The sequence below is a fragment of the Glycine soja genome, chromosome 12 (genome assembly GCF_004193775.1).
Source record: "Glycine soja cultivar W05 chromosome 12, ASM419377v2, whole genome shotgun sequence".
NCBI classification, from domain to species: Eukaryota; Viridiplantae; Streptophyta; class Magnoliopsida; order Fabales; family Fabaceae; genus Glycine; species Glycine soja.
Genome location: NC_041013.1, coordinates 15,027,482 through 15,054,665, shown reverse-complemented (window position 1 = coordinate 15,054,665; position 27,184 = coordinate 15,027,482). Strand labels below are relative to the sequence as shown.

The window sequence follows — 27,184 nt, the reverse complement described above, 5'->3', positions numbered from 1 at the left end:
GCGACTTGAGTGGTCTAACTTTGATTTGGGAGTGCAAAAGTCTTTTTTTTTTATAGACAAAGTGGAAGTTCAAAAGGCAAACCCATAGGAGAGTAAGGACGGATGGAAAACGTGCAGGAGAGGTGGAGGGAGTGGGAAAAGAAAACGTTCTTTTTTTTAATTTGGCACATGTCACAATCAGATATAACTGACAACTCAGTTTTTAAAAATGCAATGTAATTGAATTGTAAGATGAAAGGATACATGTTTATAAATTGGCAAATACTTCGTTGTAAACAACATTAGTGCTAATATTTTTTGGATTACCATCATTGTCATGTATGAGAATATGAAGTCCGTATTTGCTTTTAACTCTTGAAAGTGCAACATATAGTTGGCCATGGCTAAAAACTGGGTGTGGCAAATACAGACCTACGTGTTGCAATGATTGTCCCTGAGACTTGTTTATAGTCATAGCATAAGATACTATAAATGGAAATTGCCTCCTAATAAGTTTGAATGGCTATGGAGATTCAGAAGGAGACATATTTATTCTGGATATGTATGTTCTATTCCTATATTAGGCCCAGTAACGACTTCTGACTCAACCACATTAGAGCCAAGTTTGGTGATAATGAGCCTAGTTCCATTGCACAGTCCAGCAGCTTGGTCCAGATTTCGTATTAGCATGATTGGAGTTCCAACCTTAAGTTTTAATTTATGATTAGGTATGCTTGATGTTTGCAATGAATTCAGAAATTTAGGTGGCAATAATCCGAAAGCAAGATTGAGTAGTTCGTCTGATTTATCGATACTATCCGCGTTGCAATACTCCCTTTCGTCATTGGGTATAAGTGATAAGACATAATTATTTATTTTGTCAACAATTTCTTTTTTAGAGGCAAGAACAACTCTTTTTTGCAAGTAATTTGTGTTACTATAGTTATGTATCAAGTTGGGACACGTGGCTTCAACAATAGCGTGGATAGGATCGGTATAGTCCTTTATAAGGAACTCATCTGGGATGCTGATTTCAGAAAATTCATCATTAGCTTGTCCAATTTTGCTATCTCCTATGTCGAGTAGCCAATCTGAAAATTGTTTGAGCTCTTGATTGTTGGGCTGCTCGGGAGCACTTGATAACAACCTCATGTTTTTTGTCAATCTAAGAATTTGGCAATGGTCCCAAATGTATGATGCATTTATAGTTGCATGAACAATGTCTGAGCGATTACCTTTTGGAACAATAGGTAATATCTGTCAGAAATCACCACTGAAAACTACAATTTTGCTTCCAAAAGGCAGATTGTTGTGCATGATGTCTTTAAGGCTTTTATCTAGTGCCTCAAAAGCGAATTTGTAACACATTGGAGCTTCATCCCAGACTATTAGTTTTGTAACCTTCAATAATTCAGCTAACTCGCTGTCTTGATGAATATTGCATGTTGAATTCTGTGTTGCAGGCACTGGTATAGCAAATTTGGAATGTGCTGTCTGACCACCAGGTAATAGTAATGAAGCAATTCCACTTGAAGCAACTGTACAAATAATTCCACCATTGGAGCGTATAGCAGATGATAAGGTTGTCCAAACAAATGTTTTGCCAGTTCCACCATATCCATAGAGGAAGTAAACTCCAGTTGATTGAGTGTCAACTACACGGATAATGGTATCAACAATAGATTTTTGCTCATCTGTATTTATATATTGACAAATTAAGAAATAGTAATATGCACTATTGTGATTGAGGAGTGGCTTAATAAAATTTGAAATAATTTGTGAATACCTATGAGCAAATGGTATGTTCTGTTGAATTCTGCTACTAGCATTTGTTTGTCATATGCCATTTCATTGTGGATGAGTTTATTATGGTGTTGGTTGGGTGCATATCCTATTGGGTATGGCATGGATGGAAAATCTCGCAGGCTTCTTCTGTTAGCTTGTAGCATATTCCCAATCTCAGTCAAGCATAAATGAATTGTTTCTTTTTCAGTAAGCTGGATACCTGTGATTAGTAAAGTAATAAACATAATGATTATGAGTAAACAATAATTGTTTAGAATATATAGAATTACCTTGTTTTCTATGATTGAATCTGATATCATCTGCCATCCATTGCCATGTTTGTTGCCAAACATATTCTGGTCTGTCCATGGTGTTCATAAATAAAAGCTTGACAAATAATTTCCTTAGGTAGTGTGCAGTGCCTCAATTATTAGCTTCTTGTAAAGCACTAATAAATTCTTGATCACTACCTAGAAAGCCTTTTGCAAAACATGCTTCCCAAAATGTACCATATACCACACCATTGACTTTTCTAATGTCACTATAAGACTATGCACCTTTGGCAGTGGATAGCATCATTCTGAGGTAAAATAATTCACCAGCTGAAGGTGGGACCCATATGAGTCTGCCTATTGTATTCCCTTGTTTTCTTGGTTGCCAGCATCTTTTGCGGGCAACATAAACAAATCTTGAGACATATTGATGATAAGTAAGATCTCGTCCATAAGAACATATTTTGTTAGAATGCATCCAGGATGTGAACATGGATTCTTTGATTGTGTTTTTTGATAGGACTTCACCAATTTGTTGATCATCTGTCCAGTAAACATGTTGTTGATTTTCAAGGTGGAAATATAGCCGCTCCACTACTGGGGAATGTCCGTGCATCGGGAATGCAAAAATTTTCCAACATGCTTCTGGGGGAGATACATACCTAATGATTCAAGCAGGATAGATATATTCATGAAGATACAGTCGGATGTAGGTAAGTTTGAGCTTAATATATAATATTATAATAAATAAAGTTATGTGAAATGATGTTGTTATTTTAATGAGGTGAGAATAGAAGCATACATGCAATCAAGATATTGTTTAATTTCATCTTGAACCTGAGAGAGGCCACCATTCGAGGTGTGATGATTAAGAAGAGTGGTTGTGATACGGTCAGAATCTTTGTTGATGTATTTGAACAGATATTTAATTGATGTACTTTGATTGCACCATTCCACATTTAAATGTGTTTTATATTTCAATAACAGTTGTGGATTGTACGGTACAACAAATTTGTTATCTAGTTCAATACCATTTTTCATCACTGTACGTCCATCATTTCTTCTCCTATAAACTGGGAATCTATCTTGGTCAGCAATTGTTGCTCCATGGAATTTTTTTGGAAAACATCTAACACACTTCCCATTGACCATACACGGTGATCTTTTATTTGCAAACCCACATGGTCCATGCATCATATGGCTGGAGACTATGTCAAATAATTCTACATGGGTGTGTTTGTTAGGTATTTCTGCTGAAATGATGTGATCAATATCTTCTGGATTTGGTAATTTGTTTGAAGGGTGCAGAAAGATTAAAATGTGGGCATGTGGCAATCCTCTTTTTTGCCACTCAATTGTTTAAATAACTGCAATAAAGTTGGATCAGTGATACTATAAACATCAATTTACAAAGTAGGAGAAAAGTCATAGATCTTTTTATTACTTACATCCAATAATGTTACCAAAGATATTGCCATATTTTAGGTCATTCATCAATTGATTGAGTTTTATTTTGAAAACTCGTGTGATAATATCAGGGCAATTATGAGCGGTGAGATTGGATTGTGTGACCTTGCGTTGTATTTTTGGTCATGTTGGATTACATGTTATTGTTAAGAATAAGTCTGGAAATCCAAGATGTCCACAAATTTTCATCCCATCAAAATAGAGTTACTCCATATATCTTTGACTACCAAAAAAACTACTTGGCAGTATGATTCTCTTTCCTTTATCCCTACCAAGTGTTTGAGGATGATCATTAAAGGCACTTAAATTGATGTATTTGTCAACCCTGAGTTGTTGTTGATGTAGCCTCACATAGTTCAGTTTATGATACTCAATCATACAATATCCATCAACAATCCATTGCTGAAATAATCTTCTGGAATGAAGTATAGTCTGTGCTTCATTGGTTCTTGACTGTAGCCTGAAACAAAAATATTCGCATAACGTAACTTTTTTCCTCTTTGCAGTATGTATATTGGCATGATCTTTATGAGGTATATCTACTCTGTAACCATCTTCTCCTTTTGGGTATAAAAGTGGATATTGCAAAGGCAAATATGCAGGATGAAGTTCATGTATTCTCTTCAGAATTCTGGATTTTTTTTTTCTATTATGATATCTCTTTTATCAACTGAGTGTTCACCACCAACAATCAAAGCAGCAACTTCAGTGGTAGTTGGTAAGTTATATAACCTTCCGTCTATTTGTCTTTGACTAATCAGTTTTAGCTTTAGGTTTGAAAGTGCACCAGATTGCAATTTGTCCCTTGCCATCCTAAACTTTTGGGCATAATGATTGTGATGATCAAGCATGTTTTTTATTGCAATGATAATCTGTTCATCAAGCATACCATGCATGCTGTAAATTAAAAATTAGTCAGAGCAGAATAGGCAGACATTTGAAAATGTAATTTTTTATAGGCGTAACATAAGTATAAATACTGACGGGTTCTGTGAAAGTCTATTGTTGATCTCATTGTCTGTATCATACATATATAGTTGTGCAAACTTGGGTGGGTTATTAGGCATAGGGAGGAGGCTTCCAGTAAGATGATGTGTTTGGTCATGTATACAGAAAGTTGGAGGTCCCTTTCCAGTGTTATAGGATGTGTCAATTTTGATACCAGGTGATGTGAATGCAAACATTAGATTATATGTTCGTATGTTCTACTAAAAATTCTTCGTTGTAGGATCCTGGTTATTGAAAAGTAAGTAATTCAATGGATGGGGTGGTTTTTGCAACAGAGGCAATTGTATTTTTCCATTAGAACAACATAATGAAAACCTTGGTTTCTTGGTTTGTCTGTCTTTATTTATCCTCTCATCATACCACATCATAGCTTTACAATGTGGGCATTCCCATACAGGATCTCCAATATCAATGTAAGCACCACCTATAAATAACTTATCAGTAATTATATATATCAAACACATTTGAATGCATTTTTAAGTTGGAAGGTAAAACCTGTATTTTGATATGCAGATGAGGCGGTTATCATGGTCTGCTCATCATAATCATCAAGATCATCTATCGTTGGGTCATTCAATGAGTATTCTATATATATTTATTTAGTATAAAACACATCAACTGAAAGTATTTGATTGACTTATTTTTGTCTGAATAATAAACACACAATACGACATCATATATATAAGTTGACTGTAGAATAAGATTTGAAAATGATGCGATAAGTTCTGTATGTTGGTGGTGTACATTGGGAGCTTGTAGTAGTGGGGTTATTATTATGGTTAATGGTTGGGCTACATTGTGAGGTATACTACAAGTTGTCTATAATAATAGTCTTTGTAAGTATAATGTTAATTTGAATAATGTATAAATGAATTACAAATTTGTATTAATTGTTATCATTAGTGACTGGACGTTGTGTTTTTCGTTGTAAAATAATTTTCCTACGCTTCCTTCGTTCAGCATAGTTGTCCATCAGAAGTTTGATTTCTGCTACAAATGGTTTATAATTGTCAAACAACATGAAAATCAGACGTTGAAACTGACTTAAATAAGTAGTTATAGTAGTTGGATTTAAAAATGATACCAATATTACAGCCATTTGGATGAGCGAGTAAAGGGATATTTATTTGCAATTGAAAAAGCACAATAGCATAAAAGAATACAAAAGTTTGTATTAAAACACGCATTAAATTTCATACTCGATGGTTTGGTCTAGTGCGAATGGTCTCTTGCTGTAAAATGTTTGGTTTGCAAATTCTCTTATGTGTGAACATTTATGATCATCATCCTTGTTTTTGAAGTTGAATACATTCAGTTTTTGATGAGGAAGGAAACAAAATCTTTGAAATTAAATGGTGCATTGCCAGATGAATTGAAAGTAACAAAAATTTTTGAAGAATAGTTTCCATAGCATTAATATTGATATTGATTGATTGACATCAATGGAGGATTGACAAAGGCTGTCGAATGAGGGAAGTAAGTTTGGGTGGTGATTGATTATACACGGGGTGAAACCACCTAAACAATCAAGGTTAGTCAGTGTTGCTGGTAAAGTTGTATCTAAATTTGTTTCATTAAATGCATGGAGCATGGCATCCCAAAAAATAGCCGCCTATAAAAGGCAGAACAATCATACCATACGTTTTTTTAGCTGTACACATTAAATGCGTTTGCAGCTAATGAGATTAGTGACAATATAACAATAATTTTAAGTATTAAAAAATTCACAAACCAATGAACATATATTAACGGCATTGTGGTTACTCTTTTGCACATGATTAATAATTTGTGGATGCCTGGGATAGCTTAAGCATGGGATTTTAATTATTAATATAACTGATGTGATGAATTCATGAACTTTTATTGTGTTGTGTTATAGACTAAATAAATAGAATTGATTTTGTGCCTCGGTAGACAATGTTTTACGCATGTATATAATAGTAATAATTGAATTAAAATTTAAGATCACAAAAACCAAGAAATTGAACAGTTGATTAAGAAACATGTTTATTATACCATATATAATATTGATTCAAGTGGAACAACAAATATGATATTGTCTAATATCCCAACACATATGAAAGCAAAAAACATATAAATTTTCTAATGGACAACCAAAGCAGCGAAACATTGTTATAACTGTTATCCCTCTTATTTAGGTAGACTCATTTTCATCCCATCCGATGTCTTCCCTCAGGATGATCAGCCATAGACCTTGGTTTGGCTGGTAATAAAAGACAACCTCATGTTGAGGCATCAGGTTGTTGTGCCTCAGGTTAACAGTAAGATATTGAGATCTGCGATCAATGATATGCACACCATCTACTGGCAACAGTAATATTTAAACCAATGCAGTTAAATATAATGGGATGGACGTGCTTTTGTATATCAATATCTCCATGTGAAGATATGATGGTCATCTTACCTGCAACAGAGAAAGGATTGTAAGCTATAGCTATTGTGGTCACTGACAAAGGCAGAACCCCGAAAATTGCTATATAAATTTCCTAAGAAATATAATCACACACTACAAAGAATGGATCTTGATAGTTTCCGTAAGTTCCGATTTATTTTAAAGTCATATTGGAAGCTGCATCCCTCGTAAAGTAATAAGCATCTGTGACATTAAAGCACAACAAATGTAAATATAATATAGTATAATATAATAATATATAATATAAATATGAATATTTAATATACATATATATATATATATGTGTGTGTGTGTGTGTGTGTGTAATATAAAAATATAAATATGAATATAAAAATAAATAAATAAAAACATTAAATCACATAAGCTAATATTTGGATATATCCCAATATTTGGATATATATTAAGACAGTAACACATAGTATTAATATTAATTTAATATTTTGATAATCTTGTGAAAATAACCGATGTTAGTAGTAAGGATGAGTTTATAACCGTCGCCAGTAAGTATGATAGGAGGATAAAGCAACGAAGGAAGTATTTTGTTCGTGACACATTCAATGTAGACCTAGTAACATCCAAACAAAGCAAACGGAATTTATTTATATGTTATTATATGGTAAAATGCACAGTCAATTGTTATGCTCCGATTTAATTGATTTAATAATTATGATGGCAATGGCGATAGTAAAGAGTATGAGACGGATGAAAAACAAACAAAAGTCAAAGGATAAATACATATTCACATATATATTTGACATTCGATTATTTATACATCATTGGTATTAAATGATGGTGGACTTCACAAAATATATTGTCATATGTACTGAGTTAGCACATTCAAAACGATCAAATTGATGTAAAACAAAACATACAGGCTAATACCACAAGATTCTGTAACCACTAATTACTCAGCTTTGATATGTTTGTTAGTTGATAGCTAATACTGTGTATACTCATCAAAATCTAAATTAGAACTGGTTTGTTGACAATTAATCCTTTTGGTTGGAGTTAAACAGGTTGAGTTTCCTGGATCATAATCAGCGGACTGTGACAACAATGGCTGTGGACCCATTTAGCAACATATATATTAACAACAATATGATAAGGAAAAATTTGTCATATAATAATAGTTTAAAACATCTGTCAATCCTACACCCAGAAAAATATCGAAACAAAATACCCGCCGTAGGATGGAAAATTGGCGGTGAACTTTCAGGCTCAACAGTTATTGCCTTTCCCTTACTTGATTCTTCCGGTATGAAAAATATTAACACAGGAGAAACACCATTTTTTCTGTTGACCTTATGTTCTGATAAACTTAATTAGTTATTACCTTCAACCCAAGGGTGGCTGTCAATGTTTGAATATGATGGGGTTCTTCACTAACATCCAACACAGATGATTGGCACAATTATGAACGGAACTTAAATCTGACAACCCAAGTTTTAGATAGAATTTCATCAACACGGGGTGGAAACTCCTTAATATCGTCCCCAGCCTACACAGGGGAATTAATTTGTGTCAATCACAAACCACAATATTATTTAATCTATGATTGTATCGTGCAGAACATACCGCTATCAATTCATCTCGACATTCGGCAGCAGTCTTACCAAATAGCTTGATACATATTGCATCCCCGAAAAGGAAGTTTCCTTTGTCCCTATTATGCTCCATCCTAACATTTAACTTATACCTTGACATCCATAACAGTATCAACAAAATTTGGTAATTCAATCAAACGTGTAAGCAAATAATTAGTGCAAAAAACAATCATGGCTAATCGTGGAACTGTATCGATCACAGTGTTTTTTGGCAAGAACGGCAAGCTGAGCCACATTTCGATGGATCAAATATGGTGGTACAGTTAGGACAACTGTCATAACTCCATGGAGCATCAATGATGATTTCATCAACTGTCTCAACAGCCAAGCAGTAACAATCTTGAAATACGGTAAACAATAGGTGACGAAACAAAGATGGGGTAAAGCACACATAAAGGAAAGCACTGTTCAATCAGTAACCTGTCTGAGGCTATTAATTTCACCTATACTGACCACCTGAACATTGTGCAAAAACTTCTCCACCAGATTACTCTGACTAGATTGGGACTGAGAACAACCTTTATCATGGGTTATTCCACCACAGTAAAATGGGACACACAAATTGAATGGACCGCAAGTAAAAAAATTAGAGTTGCAGCATTACAACATATAAAAAATGCAAAGCAAGTAAAAAAATGAGAGCTGTAGCATGACAACATTTTAAAAATGTAAAATTAATGGCAAGCCTTTGATGAAATTGTTGTATTTCTGCAATGTCAGTGTCCACAAATAATCTAGATCCAAATTTGACATTTTGGACGCTTAGAGGATACTTGTCTGGAATGATATCCGTCAACATGATCAACAACATAGATATTTATTAACCAAAGTGAATAAATCTGTAAAACAAAGACCAACCAACACCACACTGACCTGTAGCATCCTTGATTTTACCCAGGGTCAACATAACAACCAATGGTTCCTGAAGCAAAAGGTTTTTGTCAATAGCATCATGAAGTTGAATAGCATAGTCCTCCCAAATAGCCATTAGAATTTCGCAGTTACTATCACCAGACAATCACAATTAGCATATTAGTTGTTGCTAACCCATTGATCATATAAAATAATAAGGAGAAGCTGGAATGGTCTGATTTGGTTAGTCTGAGAGGATATATATGTTAAATTAGGACATTTGAATACCTGTTATCCCTGAGCCTGACTGTCATCCTGTGGGGGATTAACTATCTTAACATCAATGAGATCAGCAACCACACCAACAATGTCTTGCCAAACATGGTCACCCAACACAAATGTTAGTCCCAGAAAAAGATGTATATCAAATTGTTGGTTATACGAAAAACTAAACAAACTGACCCACTAAAGTATGGTAGGGTGCCACCCCAGAGATTATATCAACAAAAGGAGTAATCAGGTAAATATTAGAAGGAATTTCTGGATGCTGGATTTCCTTGACAAATGTAGTTTTCAGGAAATAAACCAAAAGTGGAACTGGGCTGACTCTGTATTCAGACTGGTTGTCAACAATCCTCAGGTTCTGAATCAAATACGAAGAACCACAATGTAACTTGTCTCGCAACTCAGTGAACAATTCTTGCCAGAGAGTAGCCCCAATTTTTGTACCCTGAATAACTTAAACCACAAAATGAAGTGACATCACATACAATACAAATGACTAATAACAACAAACAGAAAGAACACAACAATAACTGTTTAAACCAAACAGAAAGAATGTACAAACTTGGGTAACACAGTAAAACCAAAGTTGAAGTAAAAGCCCGGTCATTCAAAACCCTCTGGTTAAATTTAAATTAAAATAAATAAAAACAAACTGGTACACTGAAAACAATAGCAAACAAGAGCAAATAACGGGAGGGATACCAACATCCAAAACCTTTTGTTCAGAATGAAAACAAACAAACACAGACCAAATACGACAAAAATAGTAGGAGACCAAATACCACTGACAATGGAAGACATCGACAAAGCCATGGAAAAAAATAGCATATAATACACACCAAATACCACGGAAATAGTAGGAGACAAAATACCACTGACAATGGAAGACATAGACAGACGCAAACCCAAAAATAGTGTATTTGCAGCATTTAGTGATTAGAGACGTTTTTAAAAACCAACAAATGGGCAGAGAATCAAAAGGAACCAAATACAAACTTGGTCAATGAAAGCAATCGAAAAAGAAGAGCAAAATCGTAGTTCCAAACCTAGATAGGAGAACAAAATAGCAACAGACGTTAGCAATACCCAAGAAAAAAAAGGTAAAGAGTAACCGAAAAAGAAAGATGCAGAAAAATAGAGACCTGGATAGGAGAACAAAATAGCAAAAGACGTTTAGCAAAACCCAAGAAAAAAAGGTAAAGAGTAACCGGAAAAGAAGGATGCAAAAAAATAGAGGGAATAAAAAGGAACCAAATACAAAGGTAAAAGCTTTTTAGACATCAAAACGAACAAAAACACAAAACCACAGAGGAGGCAAAATAAACAGTAGGCAACAAAATGAGAATCAGACAAAGGTTACATTTTTTTCAGTCCAAAACAATATAAAACCAAACCAAATACAAAGGTGAAAACTTTTTACGCATGAAAACAAACATAAAGGCCAAAAGGAACCAAATACAAACCTGGAAAAAGAAGAACAAAATTGTAGTTCCAGACCTGGATATAGAAGAACAAAATAGCAATAGATATCAACAAAACCCAAGAAAAAAAGGTCAAGTGTAACCGGAAAAGAAAAATGCAGAAGAATAGAGGGAATAAAAAGGAACCAAATACAAAGCCAAAATTTTTTAGACATCAAAACGAACAGAAAGGCAAAACCACAGAGGAGGCAAGATAAACAGTAGCAAACTAAATTAGAATCAGACAAAGGTCACGCCTTTTTTCAATTTTTCAGTCCAAAGCAATATACATAGAAACCAAAGCAAAAATAAAATGATTACATGCAAAGGGCCGAGAATGAAAAGGAAGCAAAATACAAAACAAAAAGCTGAGCGAGCAGGAAGCAAAACAAAAACCCATCAACAAAAACCCAAATAAAATGTAAGAGAAATAACGGGGAAAAAGGAAAATAGAGAATGAACACGTTCACAAAGGTCACCCAACCGCAAAAAAAAAAAAAGCAAATGCAAGACAAACCGAAAGTTCAGAAAGCAAGCCCAAAGGACAAAAAGAGTGAACAGAGTGAGAATGGGAAAAGAAGAAATGGAAAAACCCGGGCAGGACACGTGGAGGGAAGGGCAAAATAATGGGAAGGGGAAAAGAAAAAAAAGTAAAAATGGGCAAGGCACATGGATTGAAGTGGAAAAAGAAGGATTGGAGGGTTTATTGTTTTTTTATTGGACAAGTGTCAGCAGGAAATACAACAGACAGTCAAAGCCTTGTTTGTATATATAATGAGATCAGATGAGAAGTTCTTATATGAATCATCCTTCTCATTGTCTTTCATTATTTTTTATTTTCTCTTTGTTAGCTTCTCCTTTTTTACTTTTTTTTCTTCTTCTTCTTCATTCTAGTATTTGTTATTATAAGTTTTAATTATTATTTTTATTCAACTTTTTTTTATATGTTTCATATTTTTTCTTATATAACTACTATATTAGAAATCTTATTTTTACATTATATTTGTTTAACAAGACACAAAGAGATTTTATTATTGTGATCATTTTTATTTTTTTTATCAATCATATTTTCAATAAATCAATTATAATTTTTTATTTTTTGAATTCAAATCAATTATCCAATGATAATTTTTAACTATCAATTGACTAGTTTATTTTCTTTAAAATACATGTTATTAGTGTAAATAATTTAATAATTATCATTAACACAATCAATTTAATAATAATATTTTTAATTTTAAAATGTATGCTAAAAATTACAATAAATAATTTAAATAATTAAATTGACAATAAATACTACACAATAATAATAACAACAATAATATTAATAATACAATAGTTAATTATAAAAGTCAATTATAAGAAGTTCACTACAAAAAAATGACCTATTGCTTGGAGACATTTTTGCCTATGTGCTTAATCTAGGTAGGTAAAACCTAAGAAAAACTTTTACACTACTACAATATATCCTTTCTACATCAGTTCCAAGTGGCGTTCTACATCGGTTAATCACCCATTGTCATACGGAACGTCGTAATAAGGAAAGTTTTTTCTACGACAATTACGAACCGTCTTAGAATGCTGAACATTCTACATCGGTCATCTCAAAACCGAAGTAGAATGCATTGCATTTTTTTTACAGTAAAATGACATTATTGTAGTAGTGTTACCTACAAATATTTATCATAGATAAAATCAAAGACTTGTATATATAATTATTTGATGTAGAAAAAATAAAATAAAATAAAAAAATTCAACCTATGAATAGTAAGTGTGTGTAAAATCTTAAAAACCTTACACATAGGTAACTTGGGTGAAGGTAAAATTCCAAAAAAAGAAAAAATATACCTACAGTCAATTAATGTAAATAAAATTATAAAAGACTTCTACATAAAAACTTCTATAATGTTTATTTTACAAAGAGTAGAATAAAATTAGCTTGGCACTAAAAGGACCTCGTTACAGCATGAACCTAAACCCAATAGTCCCCAAAAACCCCGAGTCCCAAAGATCTCCGCAGCACCACCGGAATCTGTTAGTTAATCGGCGATAACGCTTCAAAGCCTTCGTCCCTCTCTATTGCGCAGCTATCATTATATTCACGTGGTTCACGCCGGTAAGTGGAGGAACCAAAATCCAAAAACCATTCTTAACCGTTGTTCCGTTTTCACACCATCGATTCTTAAAATGCAATATCAGCGCCATTTGCGAGAGTACCGTTAAGAAAACGGAGGAGTCTCTGATTCCGAGAGTACCGTTATGATATCGTTATTTAAGGGTTTCGTGCTTGTATGTGAAGGTATTTGAAGAATTCGAAGGCTTCGTGTCTGTATCTATAGGGAAGGGATTAATATTGCTTCTCATCTTCATTCTTTGTTTAGTCTCTTCTGTTGTTTTTCAACAGAACTTGTTTTGAGTAGGTGATTCATACCTCGTTGCTGTTGTTGATGATGTGTGAACGAATATGATGTCTTCCTTCAAAAATACTATTATGTCCATATTTAACTTCCCATAAGGTGTTTGTGAAAATGCTACAATGAGGAGGAAACTTCTGATAACTCTCTCAGTAGAATATCTTCCTTTATTTTCAACTCTATTGTTAATTACAAGTTTAATTAGTGATTATTACTGACATGTATCTTTAATCTGTATCATAAAATTGAGAGATTTTATTATATGAATTTTTTTCCATAGATTAGTTAAGTTAGTTATTTTCTTATAACTATTTTTACGTGATTATCTTCTGCAGGAATTTTCACCGGATGGTTGCTATATTTTAAGCGCAGATTGCGATTTCAAAATTCAAGTATGCTAACATTTCAAAAAATTCTTCTGTGTTATGTTATGGTTCCTCTTAATCATTATATGCACATCACAGGTTACTAATTTTCCAAGAAGCCTTGAAATGGAGCTCAATGGATACAAAGTTTCGGTCTCGGCCGTACAGAGTAAGATTCTCTTCTATTATTGTTGAATTTGATGACTTTCATTGACTGACAATACCAACTTTTGATGATTGCGGATACGGAGTATATTACGTAATTGGTAATTCATCCACTTAAAGTATTATACAATACTAAGTAAGTCCTTTTCGGTATGATCTATTTCGAGTACTTGAGCTCATCTTATAAGAATTTTACAACTTCAGTTATTTTCAGCCGGATTCCTTTTTCCCTACTTTTTCTTCTAGAAGAATTAGTGAAGTTGACATGTTTTTTTTGCTCAATAAAAGTTTCTCTTACTGCTACTATATAAATAAAATGTATTTATTTGCAGGTTTGTTTTCTGCCTTGCCTTTATTCAGTCTCAGGAATGCACTCAAGGCTTTCTTCTATCTGGCAGTGGTGATTTCACAGTTAGTAATTCATTCAACATCCCTGTTTATTTTCTTTATGAATCTCTTTTAGATGAAAGTAATGTGGATTGCTTTTCACACGTTCGATTATGGAATACTGACTCTGGAGCACTTCTTGATACTTGCGAGGTTGCAATTAAGGTATTTCTTATATTTATCAGAGGCTCAGAGTTGTATAATTTTCTCTATCTTCATAAAGCATTTTTAAAATTATTATTGTATAGGCAATTCTTGTTCAAGTAAATAAAATAAAGTCTAGTGATTACAATAAAGTTATGATTTATACCTTTTTTTGCTGTTACACTTGGTTTTTACTTTCTTGTTCTGCATCCTCTGTTCCAAAGGCTGGTCTTTTAGAGGCTAATGGTAAGGCAGAGGAGCGTGGCCATGCTGTTACTGATTTATGTGCCGTACTGGATGGTTTGCTTGTTGCTGTGCCCATTCAGAGGTAATTCTCTCACTATAGCATTCTGTCATATTTGTCTTCGGGAGAATTATGTTTTTGTTTACTGACGAGTTTTATTTGATACTCTGTAGCTTGCAAGGAATAGTATTGTTGAGTTGCAGTGTTTCTGCACAAACTCTTTCCGTTGCCAAGGTAATGGCTGTTAAACATGCTGGAAATGACCATTGACTTGCATCATTATGCTGGAAATGACTGTTTGACTTGACCGTGACTTTTGTGCATCCAAGGTGGAAAGTATATTTCTGGTCATTAGTTTGACCTCTTAAGTTGATTGAATTATGTTGTCCACTCCTCCTCTATGCTTTCTGAGACATAAGTGAGCTCCTCTGTATGAAATTGTGGACACATGAGCTTATGTTTCTTGTGCTTCTTTACAAATTATAAATTTCTATTTCTTAATATCATTTTTGCTAATTATTTGAGTTTTGTTTGGATCTACTATTTCTATTAAATAAGAAATATTAACTAAAATGGTGGATTCCCTTTTTTTCTGTGCAAGAAAAAGAAAATGGGGGAGAGTAAAGACTGGCAGGTAGCCTTAACACAGATAAAGGCTGGAAATACAGTGCTCAAGAGTTTTGGGAAAATAATCAATCTCTGGTTTCTATTTTATTTTTGTCTTTTATTTTATCTATTGGTCCTGATAGGAGACAAGATGAGGAGTTGGATGAGCTTAGTTTAAGTCTACAAATAATAGGAGGTGTTGGACTTTCTATACATGAAGAGCTCCTTACTATACAGGAAAATTTTTAATGCTGAATGTGAAAGTCGAAGTGTGTCTCATTGTTTATGATATCAGAAAAAAGTGGCAATGGTCATGAAGAAGGCTAGTGCAAATGGCCATGATATTGGGTTTGCTGGCACTGTTCATTTTCCTCTTTATCTTGGTTTTCTTCACCTGGTAATTGAGACAAACCTTGTCAATGCTCTCTTTGTACATGGAAAAAGATCTAAAGCTTTTGTGAAGATAAGATTATTGGGAGATTCAATGTGTAAAAATTGAATGGAAGCCTCTTTGGTTTGTCAAGGCAGTGGAAAAGTTTGATTATGATTAAGAGAGAAGCCATGTACTTGGACTCAATAGATAACGAGCAATGTGAGTTTTCTATTATGTGATTTTTACCTACTATTAAAGCCTATAAGTACAAGTAATTAAATTTTTTATATCTACCATATTTCAATGGTAAACATAAGTTAATGACTTTTACTTACAAATTGAGGTTGTGGGTACAAGTTAATGTTTTTATCTATAATTAGAGGTTTTAGATGTAAGTTAATGACTTTTACCTACGCACATTCACTATATATAGCAACAATCAAATGTAATTGTAAGTAAAAATAAATTCGTAGGAAAACCCTATATCGAGAGACTATAATCTATGCTCCCTCAAAGTTGATGGTCAAAATGTCCGCAAGACAAAATCTTTATTACATTTATCTATGTATTTTTAACATCTAGTGATGATTTTTATCTGTGGGCATAAATCATTTTTCTTGTAGTGATTATAACTCAATATCCTTATATATTTAGACATAATAAATATCAATTAAATAACATTAATTTTAAATAGCTAACGTATGTAACAATATAATTATTATTACAAAGAAACAATAGAATAGAATGCAATAGTTAATAACATATTAAAAATGAATAATAAACACAAATAATTGGTGACATATTTAATAAGTTAATAAATATATAAAGAAAGATATTTAAAGTTTAAAACATATAATTATTTTTATAAATAAGTTGAAAATTAGTAAGCAATGAAAATAAAACTAAAATAAGAGAACATAAAATAATAATAATAATAATTATAATGATAATAATGATGATGATAATTAAATCAGGATTATTTGATTTATATTACGTTAATTACTTTAAAACTTCAAAAATATTATACAAAAGTAATATATTCAAAATAAGTAAATTTATAATTTTAAAAATAATTAATGACCATATCAATTTAATAGAATTCATATTATTTCAATAAATTTAAAAATATTAAAATATTAAAAATTTTAATACTAAAATTTAAATAAATATTGTATATTATATATATATATATATATATATATATATATATATATATATATATATATTATAGTGTAATTCAAGAGACTTAATAAGTTTAAAGAGAACATATATTCATTAAAAATATAATATTTAACATTATTTTTCAATTTTAATATTTATATATTTATTTCATTACTAAAAATATTTAAAATAGATAATTTAATTTATGTACACTTATTTTTCAAAAATATTACATCGTCATTATTACTTGAATAAACAAAAAATTAAAATAAATTTTAATACATTCAATTTTTAAAATAAAATTAGCTCAATTAAAAATATAAATTAATCAATTTTTTCATTAATAATATAATTATGTTTAACATAATACAAAATATTTTAAAAAATTATTTTATTTATATAAATAATATATATATATATATAATTTTAAAAAAATCACGGGTTCAAAGTCTAGTTATAAGCTTATAACAGCATCTTATTATTTCGTTCGCCCTTCCAGCAGCTTCTAATCAAGCCTTTCCCACGAACAAATACCACAAAATAGTGCAAGTCCTTGAAGTATCGATTTCAAGAATAGTGAGAAGGAAATTTCTCGGAAATTTCCAGTGAAGTTGATTGAAATTTCTTAAAGTCGATTGCGAAAGAGCAAAATGGGAGGCTTCCTAGAAACAACACCTAAATGGTAGGAAAAACATTCCACAAGAGATGACGATAAATATACAGTATACACACAAAATTATATTAATTTATAAAATGATTATGTTACTATCATCTCATAACTTGTCATCAATTTTTGTTTAAAAATTTTGTGAGACTTTTATTTGTAGCATATTATTTATTGCTTGTGAGTATTTAATAATTAAATATTAATGTACATATTATTATAACGCCCATTTTGATATATAAAAACAATAAAATTTACAAGTATGCAACTTTTATTTAAATTGGAGGACACATAAGCATACCTAAAATCTCCGATCTTTTCCTCCTTTTCTGCTTTCATCAGTATTTTTTTTATAAAAAAAAAAAGTTTTGCTTTTATTTTTGTACCACATTTAATAACGAATAGAAAGTAGTTGATGGTATATTACAAATGAAAATATCACAGCCAGACTTTTCCTTTTTTTAAACAATTATGACAAGTTATGAATGACAGTAACATTAGTCTATAAAATAATATAATTTATACCTAGCTGTCGTTATATGCCTTGTTCTAAACACATGCAGTATTATGGTCCCTATGACTTGACTCCTATACCTTAGAACACGTCTTCCAATTATTTACATTTTTGCCTACCGGCAGCAGACTAGTGTTTTAAATTTTAACTATCTACGCACTTTGTCGTCCCACTCTTCAATTATCTTCAGGAAGCAGGTTCAGTTTTCACCTTCTGCAATGGCTTGCTCTTCATCACACACGAAGAATTTTGATGTGTTCGTGAGCTTTAGAGGTCTGGATACTCGTAATAGTTTCACTGATCATCTTTTTGCTGCTCTTCAAAGGAAAGGCATTGTTGCTTTCAGGGATAACCAAAATATCAAGAAAGGAGAACTCTTGGAGCCTGAGCTCTTGCAGGCAATCGAAGGATCACATGTTTTCATTGTTGTCTTCTCAAAAGACTATGCATCATCCACATGGTGCTTGAAAGAGCTGACAAAGATTTTTGATGGGGTTGAAGAAACAGGGCGAAGTGTACTCCCTATTTTCTATGATGTCACTCCTTCTGAGGTCCGGAAACAGAGTGGAAAGTTTGGAAAAACTTTTGCTGAACACGAAGAAAGGTTCAAAGATGATTTGGAAATGGTAAAAAAATGGAGGGAAGCTCTCAAAGCAATTGGCAATCGTAGTGGTTGGGATGTACAAAATAAGTAAGTACTTGGCCATATTTTTTATATTATATATGTGATTTTATTTTTTAAAGTCTCTTAACACTTAGTGATGAATGATAATTATGGTTTTGCTCTAATTTGGTGTTTTAGGTCAGAACATGAAGAAATTGAAAAAATTGTTGAAGAGGTAATGAACCTACTGGGTCATAATCAAATTTGGAGTTTCAGTGGTGATTTAGTTGATATGAACTCTCGTGTGAAACAATTGGAAGAGCTTCTAGATTTGAGCGCAAATGATGTTGCTCGCGTTGTGGGAATTTGGGGGATGAGTGGAGTAGGAAAGACAACACTTTTTACTGCTTTGTTTGGTAAAATCTCTCCTCAATATGATGCTCATTGTTTCATTGATGATTTAAACAAAAATTGTGGGGATTTTGGAGCAACAAGTGCACAAAAACAACTTCTTTGTCAAGCTCTAAATCAAGGAAACATGGAGATACACAATCTTTCCCATGGAACCATGTTGATAAGAACTAGGCTACGTCGCTTAAAGACACTTATTGTTCTTGATAATGTTGATCAGGTTGAACAATTAGAGAATTTGGCTTTGCATCGTGAACATCTAGGTGAAGGGAGTAGAATTATCATAATCTCTAAAAATATGCATATCTTAAGAAATTATGGAGTAGATGAAGTTTACAATGTTCAACTCCTTAATAAGGATAAAGCTCTTCAATTACTTTGCAAAAAAGCTTTCAAGTCTGATGATATTGTGAAAGGGTATGAAGAGGTAACATCTGATGTACTGAAGTATGTCAATGGCCTTCCACTAGCAATCAAAGTATTGGGCTCATTTTTGTTTGATCGAGATGTTATTGAGTGGAGAAGTGCATTAACTAGAATGAAAGAAAATCCAAGGAAAGATATCATGGATGTATTGCGAATAAGTTTTGATGGATTGGAGACAATGGAAAAAGAAATATTTCTAGATATTGCTTGTTTCCTTTCAAATGTTCATTTCAGGTTTTATAACCCCTGTGCAACTCCTGAGAAAATTCTAGGCTATCGGGGATTTTATCCCAAAATTGGTATGAAAGTTCTTGTTGAAAAATCACTCATAAGTTATCATAAGGGGTATATTCAAATGCATGACTTGTTGAGAGAGTTAGGCAAGACTATTGTCCGAGAAAAGGCACCCAAGGAACCTAGAAAGTGGAGTAGGTTATGGGACTACAAGGATCTCCAAAAAGTTATGATAGAAAATAAGGTAAAGTATTTTTCAATAGAAAAATTACACTGTCATTTTTTTCAAAAATATATGCATTATTATAAAAATCTAACGTGTTTTTTTTTTCTTTTTTACATTGCTTTAGGAAGCCAAAAATCTTGAAGCGATAGTTATTGGTATAGGAGAATATCAAGAAGAGTTTTCACGACAAACAATGAAAGTAGATGCTCTATCAAAAATGATTCATCTTAAGTTACTCGTGCTTAAGAATGTGAAATTTTCAGGGATCCTCAATTCTCTTTCTAATGAATTGACATATTTAAATTGGAATAATTATCCTTTCACGTCTTTGCCATCAAGCTTTCATCCGGATCAACTTGTAGAATTGATTCTACCTTATAGCATAATCAAAGAATTGTGGAAAGATACAAAGGTACAATATATTGTCTGTATTTAACTTTCTTTGTCTTTAAATCAACAAATAAAAAAATACTTTATCTCATCTCATTATTTTAAACTTTCTTTAACACAATTAAAGAAACACGTGAAATTTTAAATGTTTTTAATTTTGTCTCCTCCAATTGAAAAATTAAAAAAGACAACGGATTATCTTTCTTTTTTGAAATGAAAATTTAAAAATAATGGATATAATAACTTTCATACTTTGGTTTCTTTTGCAGTATCTGCCCAATTTGGAAACTCTAGATCTCAAATACTCCAAAAATCTTATTGAGATGCCAAACTTAAGTGGAGTCCCACATCTTAGGAGGCTCAATCTCGAAGGATGTACAAAAATTGTACGCATCGATCCATCCATTGGTACTCTAAGAGAGCTTGTTTCTCTTAATTTGAGGAATTGTAAAAATCTTTTCCTTAATCTGAATATCATTTTTGGGCTTAGTTCTCTTGTGGACCTTAATCTCTCAGGCTGTTCAAAATTACTTAATAATAGGCTGTTACAGAAACCAAGGGAGACAGAACATATGGAAAAAATTGATGAAAATAGAAGTTCCATCCAATTATCAACATCCTCTGTATACCAAATGCTAATGCTGCCTTTCTATATTTTCTCCTCTTGGAAACACGAAGATTCACTTGGTTTGTTGGTTCCTTATTTATCTCGTTTCCCATGCTTGCGTCATCTTAATCTGAGCTTCTGCAATCTACTTCAAATCCCTGATGCTATTGGGAACTTACATTCTTTACTAATATTAAATTTGGGGGGAAACAGATTTGTGACACTACCTAATACCATTAAGCAACTTTCCAAACTTCGTTCTCTAAACTTAGAGCACTGCAAGCAGCTGAAATATATGCCCGAGCTTCCAACACCAAAAAAGAAAAAAAATCGCAAACATTTCGGGGAATTAATCACTTTCAATTGCCCCAATTTCAGTGAAATGGAACTTATTTATGGCATGGTTTTTTCTTGGACGACACAAATCTTTGAGGTAACGACTCTCTTTCTTTCTCTATATTACTTTTTCTACGTCTACCTGTAACGTATTTTTCTGGTATCAGGTACACTGGCAATCCTCTCTTTCCTTTAAAAGGCTTATTATTGTTATTCCTGGAACTGAAATTCCAAGGTGGTTCAGTAAACAAAATGAGGGTGATTCAATAAGCATGGACCCGTCTCCTCTTATGGAAGACCCAAATTGGATAGGTGTTGCCTGTTGTGCATTATTAGTGGCACATCATGATCCGTCTAATATTGGTAATAGATGGATAGATCATTTTGGAAGTATTGGATACAGTTTTCAAAATAGACAGGTTTTGATTATAACATCACAACTACTTCCAATACATTTGCAGAATGATCTGGTCACAGGTGAATTAGATCACTTGCTGATTTTGTTTGCCTCTCGGGAAGAATTCCTTCTTTTTCCAAGAGAAGACGAAACTGATATGCATGGTCTTGATACAAGGGGATTCACAACTTTGATACGTCTCCACCCTAAAGGTTTGCGGTTGCAGGTGAAAAGTTGTGGGTATCGTTGGGTATTTAAGGAAGATCTTCAACAATTAAACCCAAACATGATGTTCAGAGGAAATTCTTCATCTAGGAAGCGCAAGCTTTTATCAAGTGATTAACAACGCTAATTGAGCTCATTCACCCAAAGCTAGTAGTTTCTTTTCAACCACAGTTCCATCCAAGAAATTCTAATCCATTTTAGGTAAGATTTAACTCAAAGGCACAATTATTATTATTATTAATTTTATATTCATTTATATATACTCTGTTTTTTGTTTCTTCAATTGATGATGTAGTGGTGATTTTTCTTTTCTATTATATTTCGATACTGAAGTCAATATTACTAGAGAACATTGTTAATAGTCATAATAGCTATGTTAAAATAGAAGTTTCTAACCATAATCCATTTGTTGCTTGGAATAATTGAGTGAATCCAATTCCTTTCATCAGTTTCCTACAGAGAACTATTTGGTATTTCATTTAGAATTTTCTGACAGAAGCCTAAAATACCTTGACAATCTGCTTGTAGACTTAAGAGTTATTGTATATTATAATATGTGCAAGTGTGTTCTATCCCATTGGTACATGTTTAGTACACTCACCATCTTTGAGAAAATGTTATGCAAACATATATAGAATTATGGAAGACCACTTAACTCTTACTCTTAACATTTGTATCAAACCAAAACACATTCATAGGCATCTAAAAATTTCATCGTAGTTAATACATATTATACCGTGGAAACATTCTCAGTTTCCAATAATTAATTGACAACAATATAAAACTAGGCATTGAATATTTAATAATGTTTGATAAAGAACTTGTAAAAGAGACCAGAAACATATTGGTTATAGAACTTTCCAGAAATTATTTCCTATGAGAAAGAAAAAAAAGAAAGACTTGAGGTTGTAGAGAAATTGAATGACCCTATGGTGACTATCTTAAACCCTTACACGGAACCCTTTCTATTTCCAGGAGTGTAGTACCCGAGCCACCAATCGCTCCACCAATTTCCAGGGCTTGGATGAATTGCAAGATTCAAAGCAAAGTTACTTGGTCTTGACTCTTGAGCTAACAGCATTTCCATTTTTGACAGAACTTAGTCCACCTATTAGATTGCAGTCAGTTGAAGCTTCTGCGTGGGATGATTCGGTGGAGAATGTCCAAGAATGAGGGGTAAGGCGGTGAGTACGGTAGACATTAATTCTGCAGCTCCTATCTATTTTGTGCTTCACTGTGGATATTGATCTTTAGCTTGAGGCAATTGTTAATAAAGTTGATGAAATAAGAGCATTAATATTTAAGATTAGCTATGTCAGTAAGGTGATTATTCCCCTCTTTTAATCTTTATTCGTTCATGATTCAGAAAAAATTTCATTCACTCTCACCTAGTCTTTTTTAGTTCTGCGTTGTTAGCTAGAATTTCTTTTTCCCCACAGAAATCCTCTTCCTGAAGGGGCTGATTGCTTGTGCTTGCTTTCTGCCTATACTGTGTCACAGTTAGAACGAAGAACTCATGCCTTGCTTGTTCCAAAAGAAAATCAACCAATGATATTACCGATATAGTTGCTGATGATTTCACCATGTAAGTGTCTTTTACATACTTTCAAAATATAGATTGATTTGTCAAATTTGGTCTTTTATTAATATTGATCTTTCAAGTTTAATAATTAATGCTATTGATCTAATGGTCTTTTATTGTCTCCATTGCAGAGACCAAATGACAACAGAAATGCATTGGATACGGGTGCAACAGTATAATATACTGTGAAGTCTGAAGTGAGTGGATATTGATTAAAATCAGCTCCGGAACTCATTGCTAAAAGCAGCTATACACCTTATGCTTTTCTTGATAGTAGATTTATAGTTCATAACATGAAGTTTATCTTTTATAAAATTTGATAATTCAATGTGATTTGAGAGAAAAAAAAATTGGTATCATGTCATATAATCATTTAATAATAATTTTTCATTATATATATATATATATATATCTTTTTTATATTCTAATAAACAATATTTTATCTATCAGCTTATAAATAAGGGAGTCTATTAATAAGTTGTTGATCTAATTGGTCATGGACTCGATCTACAAGTAAGGTATTAGATGAGTATTGTGAATGAAAAAAAAATGATTAAGAGAGATTTCACTAAGATAATTAGGTTTCCAGAAAAATATTAATAATGAGAAAAGCGGGTAAATAATCTATACCAATGTCATGATGAAAAGAAAAAAAAAGTCATCACTCTTAATTACTAGAAAAGGACATAATTGACATGAGACATCAGGATAATATGAACCAGAACTTCAAAAGATATGCAACTGTCATGCAATGCAAAGAAAGACCCCACAAATTGAAAGTAAAAAAACTTAAAAATATCAGCTATATGTGACTCATTCTAGTCGTGTAAAATTCATTCCTGTTGACGCGTGCTTGTTCAAAGTCTTTCTAATTATTTCCTTCACACAGTACAAAAAAAAAAGTAATTTATGATGATTAATCTTCTCATCAATTGGTTGAGCAGCGTCTAAGCACTACAGAGGAAAACGCCAAGTTGCAACACAATAACAATTTATTGAACAATCTTATATAACCCTCGGACTCCTAAAAATTGGAAAAAGATTTTAACTAATATACGTTTTCGCGCACCAACGGCTGGCATTCTTTTCATTCGCCACAGCATTTATCATATGTATTATAATTTTGTTTTTGAAAGTCTAAATTCTTAGTGATGATTTGGTATTTTGGCTCTACTTTAGTGTTTCAAACCACAACATGAAGAAATTGAAAAAATTGTTGAAGTTTTGGATACAAATGGAAGAGCTTTTAAATCTAAATTCAAATGAAATTGTTCCAGTTGTAGGAATTAGTGGGGCAGGTAGAATGGGAAAGACTATAGTTGACTACTGCATTGTTTAATAAAAACCTCTTTTCGATATGATTTTTATTATTTCATTGAAGACATAAGCAAAATTTATTGGAATTTTGGATTGACAGCAGAAACAACTTCTACATCAAGCTCTATACCAAGGAAATATCGAGATAAACAATTTTTGCCAAGGAACCATGTTGATAAGAACTAGGCTGTGTCACTTAAAGCCTCTTATTATTCTTGATATTGTTGATCAATTAGAAAATTTGGCTTTGGACCCTAGATATGTAGGTGCTGGGAGTAGTTGAGTCATCATAATCTCTAGAGATAGACACATCTTAAGAAATTATGGAGTGAATGAAGTTTATAATGCTAAACTCCTAAATACGAATATAGCTCTTCAATTATTTTGTAGAAAAGCTTTCAAATCTCATGATATTGTGAAAGATTATAAATGGATGACAAACCAAGTACTACAGTATGTTAGTGGCCTTCCTTTAGCAATTGAAGTGTTGGGGTAGTTTTTGTTTGATTGAGACATTTGTGAGTGGAGAAATGCATTGGCTAGACCGAAAGGAAATCCAAAGATATCATGATATCATCTATATATTGTGCATAAGTTTTGATGGATTGGAAAAAAAATAAAAAATAAAATTTTATACATATTGCTTGCTTCTTTACCTATGAATATAGGATAAGATAGTGAGGAAACTTCTAGCTTTTCAAGGTTTTTATCTTGACATTGGTATGAAAATTTTCATTGAAAAAACACTAATAAGTTGTTATCGTTGGGGCGAAATTCATATGCATGACGTGCTAAAAGAGTTAGAAAAGAGTATTGTCTTAGAAAAATCACACAAGGAACCAATAAAAAGGAGTAAGTTATGGGACTACAAAGGTCCCCCAAAAGTGAGGATAAAAAAATAAGGTAAAGAGTTTTTAATATTATAAAATCTTATGTTGTAATTTTTCCAAAATCTATAAACTATTAAAAAAAAACCTAACATTTCTTTACTTTCTACAATACTTTAGGAAGCCAAAAAATCTTGAAGCCTTAGTTATTGAAGAAAGTCCTGAAGAGTTTCTAGAAACAATGTTGATTATGGATGCTCTATCAAAAAATACATGAATCACCTTAATTTGCCCATTCTTAGGGATGTGAACTTTTCAGTAATCCTCCATCATCTTTCTAATGAATTAAGATATATGTTTTGGGAAAAATATCCTTTCATGTGTTTAGCATTAGGTTTTCATCAAGAGAGACTAGTTGAATTAATCATGCCTTACCGGAATATTAAACAATTAAGGGTGTAACATCCCTTTTTCGTGAATTAAATTAAAAAGGTTTTCATTTGAAATAAATAGAGTTTTAAAAAAAATGATGAGGCTTTTGTAATTAAATAAATAAGGAGAAATAATTTTATTAATTAAAATAATGGTTTGGGAGAAAAAAAAGTATTTTATTTATTCGACTCTGGGGAAGTTGGAGTAGGAGAGCACTCATCTTGGGGTGAGTTTACTACTTAAATGCTTTCAGCAGTTATCCGCTCCGCACTTGGCTACACTACTAAAAAATATACATTTAACATCGCCAAGTTAACATCGGTTTCCGAAAAAACCGATGTTAACAAAAGCGTGGTGGCATACTTGTAATTAAGATTAGTTTATTAACATCAGTTTTATAGAAAACTGATGTTAACATGTAACTGTTAACATCGGTTTTGTAAAAAACCGATGTTAACACAAATGCGGTGGCGATGTTAACATCGGTTATTTAAAAAATCGATGTTAACATTAATATGTTAACATCGGTTATTGAAAAACCGATGTTAACATCCACTAGTTAACATAGGTTTTTGCAAAACCGATGTTAACTTTAGAAAGTTAACATCAGTTTTTTAAAACGATGTTGACATGAACTACTTAACTTTCCCTCCACGCATTCAATAACCAAAACTCTTTCTCCATTTCTTCCTCATCGCTTAGGTTATTTGTCCTCCTGAAGCTGTCATTCCCGTTCGTGTTCGAGTTGGAGTTCGCACCAGCTCTCGTTCGAGTTGGTGTTCGAGTTCGCAGCAGTTCCCATTCGAGTTCGTGTTCGTCATTGTCACGATTTAGGTACATGGGCAAACCTGCTTCTTTCTGTGCTTTCTGGTCATAAATCGTGTTGTGATTTCCCCCATTGTAGAGTGTGAGTGAGCACCCTGCTTCGCTTCGAGTGGCGTCTGCTTCTTCCTTTGTTTGAATGGTTTTCGTTGCAAGCTGCCTTTC

The 27,184-nt window shown here is 32.5% G+C and overlaps 3 protein-coding genes and 1 pseudogene across 9 annotated transcripts; 2 read left to right on the top strand and 2 right to left on the bottom strand.

Annotated features, from left to right (window-relative positions):
• Window positions 1–528: 528 nt before the first annotated feature.
• Window positions 529–1,131, bottom strand: LOC114378806. The gene has a single exon (XM_028337420.1). It carries the CDS (start codon window positions 1,129–1,131, stop codon window positions 529–531), a length of 603 nt encoding a protein of 200 aa, XP_028193221.1.
• Window positions 1,132–1,239: 108 nt separating this feature from the next.
• LOC114378805 lies at window positions 1,240–9,537 on the bottom strand. Its single transcript, XM_028337419.1, has 8 exons — window positions 9,423–9,537; window positions 8,750–8,888; window positions 8,521–8,641; window positions 8,384–8,443; window positions 6,937–7,018; window positions 6,726–6,836; window positions 1,766–1,984; window positions 1,240–1,673 (listed from the first exon to the last, which is right to left on the bottom strand). Exons 1-8 carry the CDS (start codon window positions 9,535–9,537, stop codon window positions 1,240–1,242), a joined length of 1,281 nt encoding a protein of 426 aa, XP_028193220.1.
• An 8,729-nt stretch (window positions 9,538–18,266) lies between these two features.
• On the top strand, window positions 18,267–23,978 carry LOC114378378 (TMV resistance protein N-like). 7 transcript variants are annotated; one of them, XR_003659317.1, is made up of 8 exons: window positions 18,272–18,874; window positions 18,986–20,102; window positions 20,209–20,496; window positions 20,744–21,514; window positions 21,585–22,240; window positions 23,015–23,215; window positions 23,540–23,624; window positions 23,753–23,978. XR_003659317.1 is itself a non-coding variant. In XM_028336962.1 (6 exons), the coding sequence occupies exons 1-6, from the start codon at window positions 18,402–18,404 to the stop codon at window positions 21,881–21,883; spliced, it is 2,850 nt and encodes a 949-aa protein (XP_028192763.1). In that variant the 5' UTR covers window positions 18,267–18,401; the 3' UTR covers window positions 21,884–21,994. The 7 variants fall into 7 exon arrangements, 1 of the variants encoding a protein (XP_028192763.1); XR_003659318.1 differs by having other exon boundaries at window positions 23,479–23,624; XR_003659315.1 differs by having other exon boundaries at window positions 23,015–23,223.
• A 975-nt stretch (window positions 23,979–24,953) lies between these two features.
• On the top strand, window positions 24,954–25,434 carry LOC114378804 (annotated as a pseudogene).
• Window positions 25,435–27,184: the final 1,750 nt, after the last annotated feature.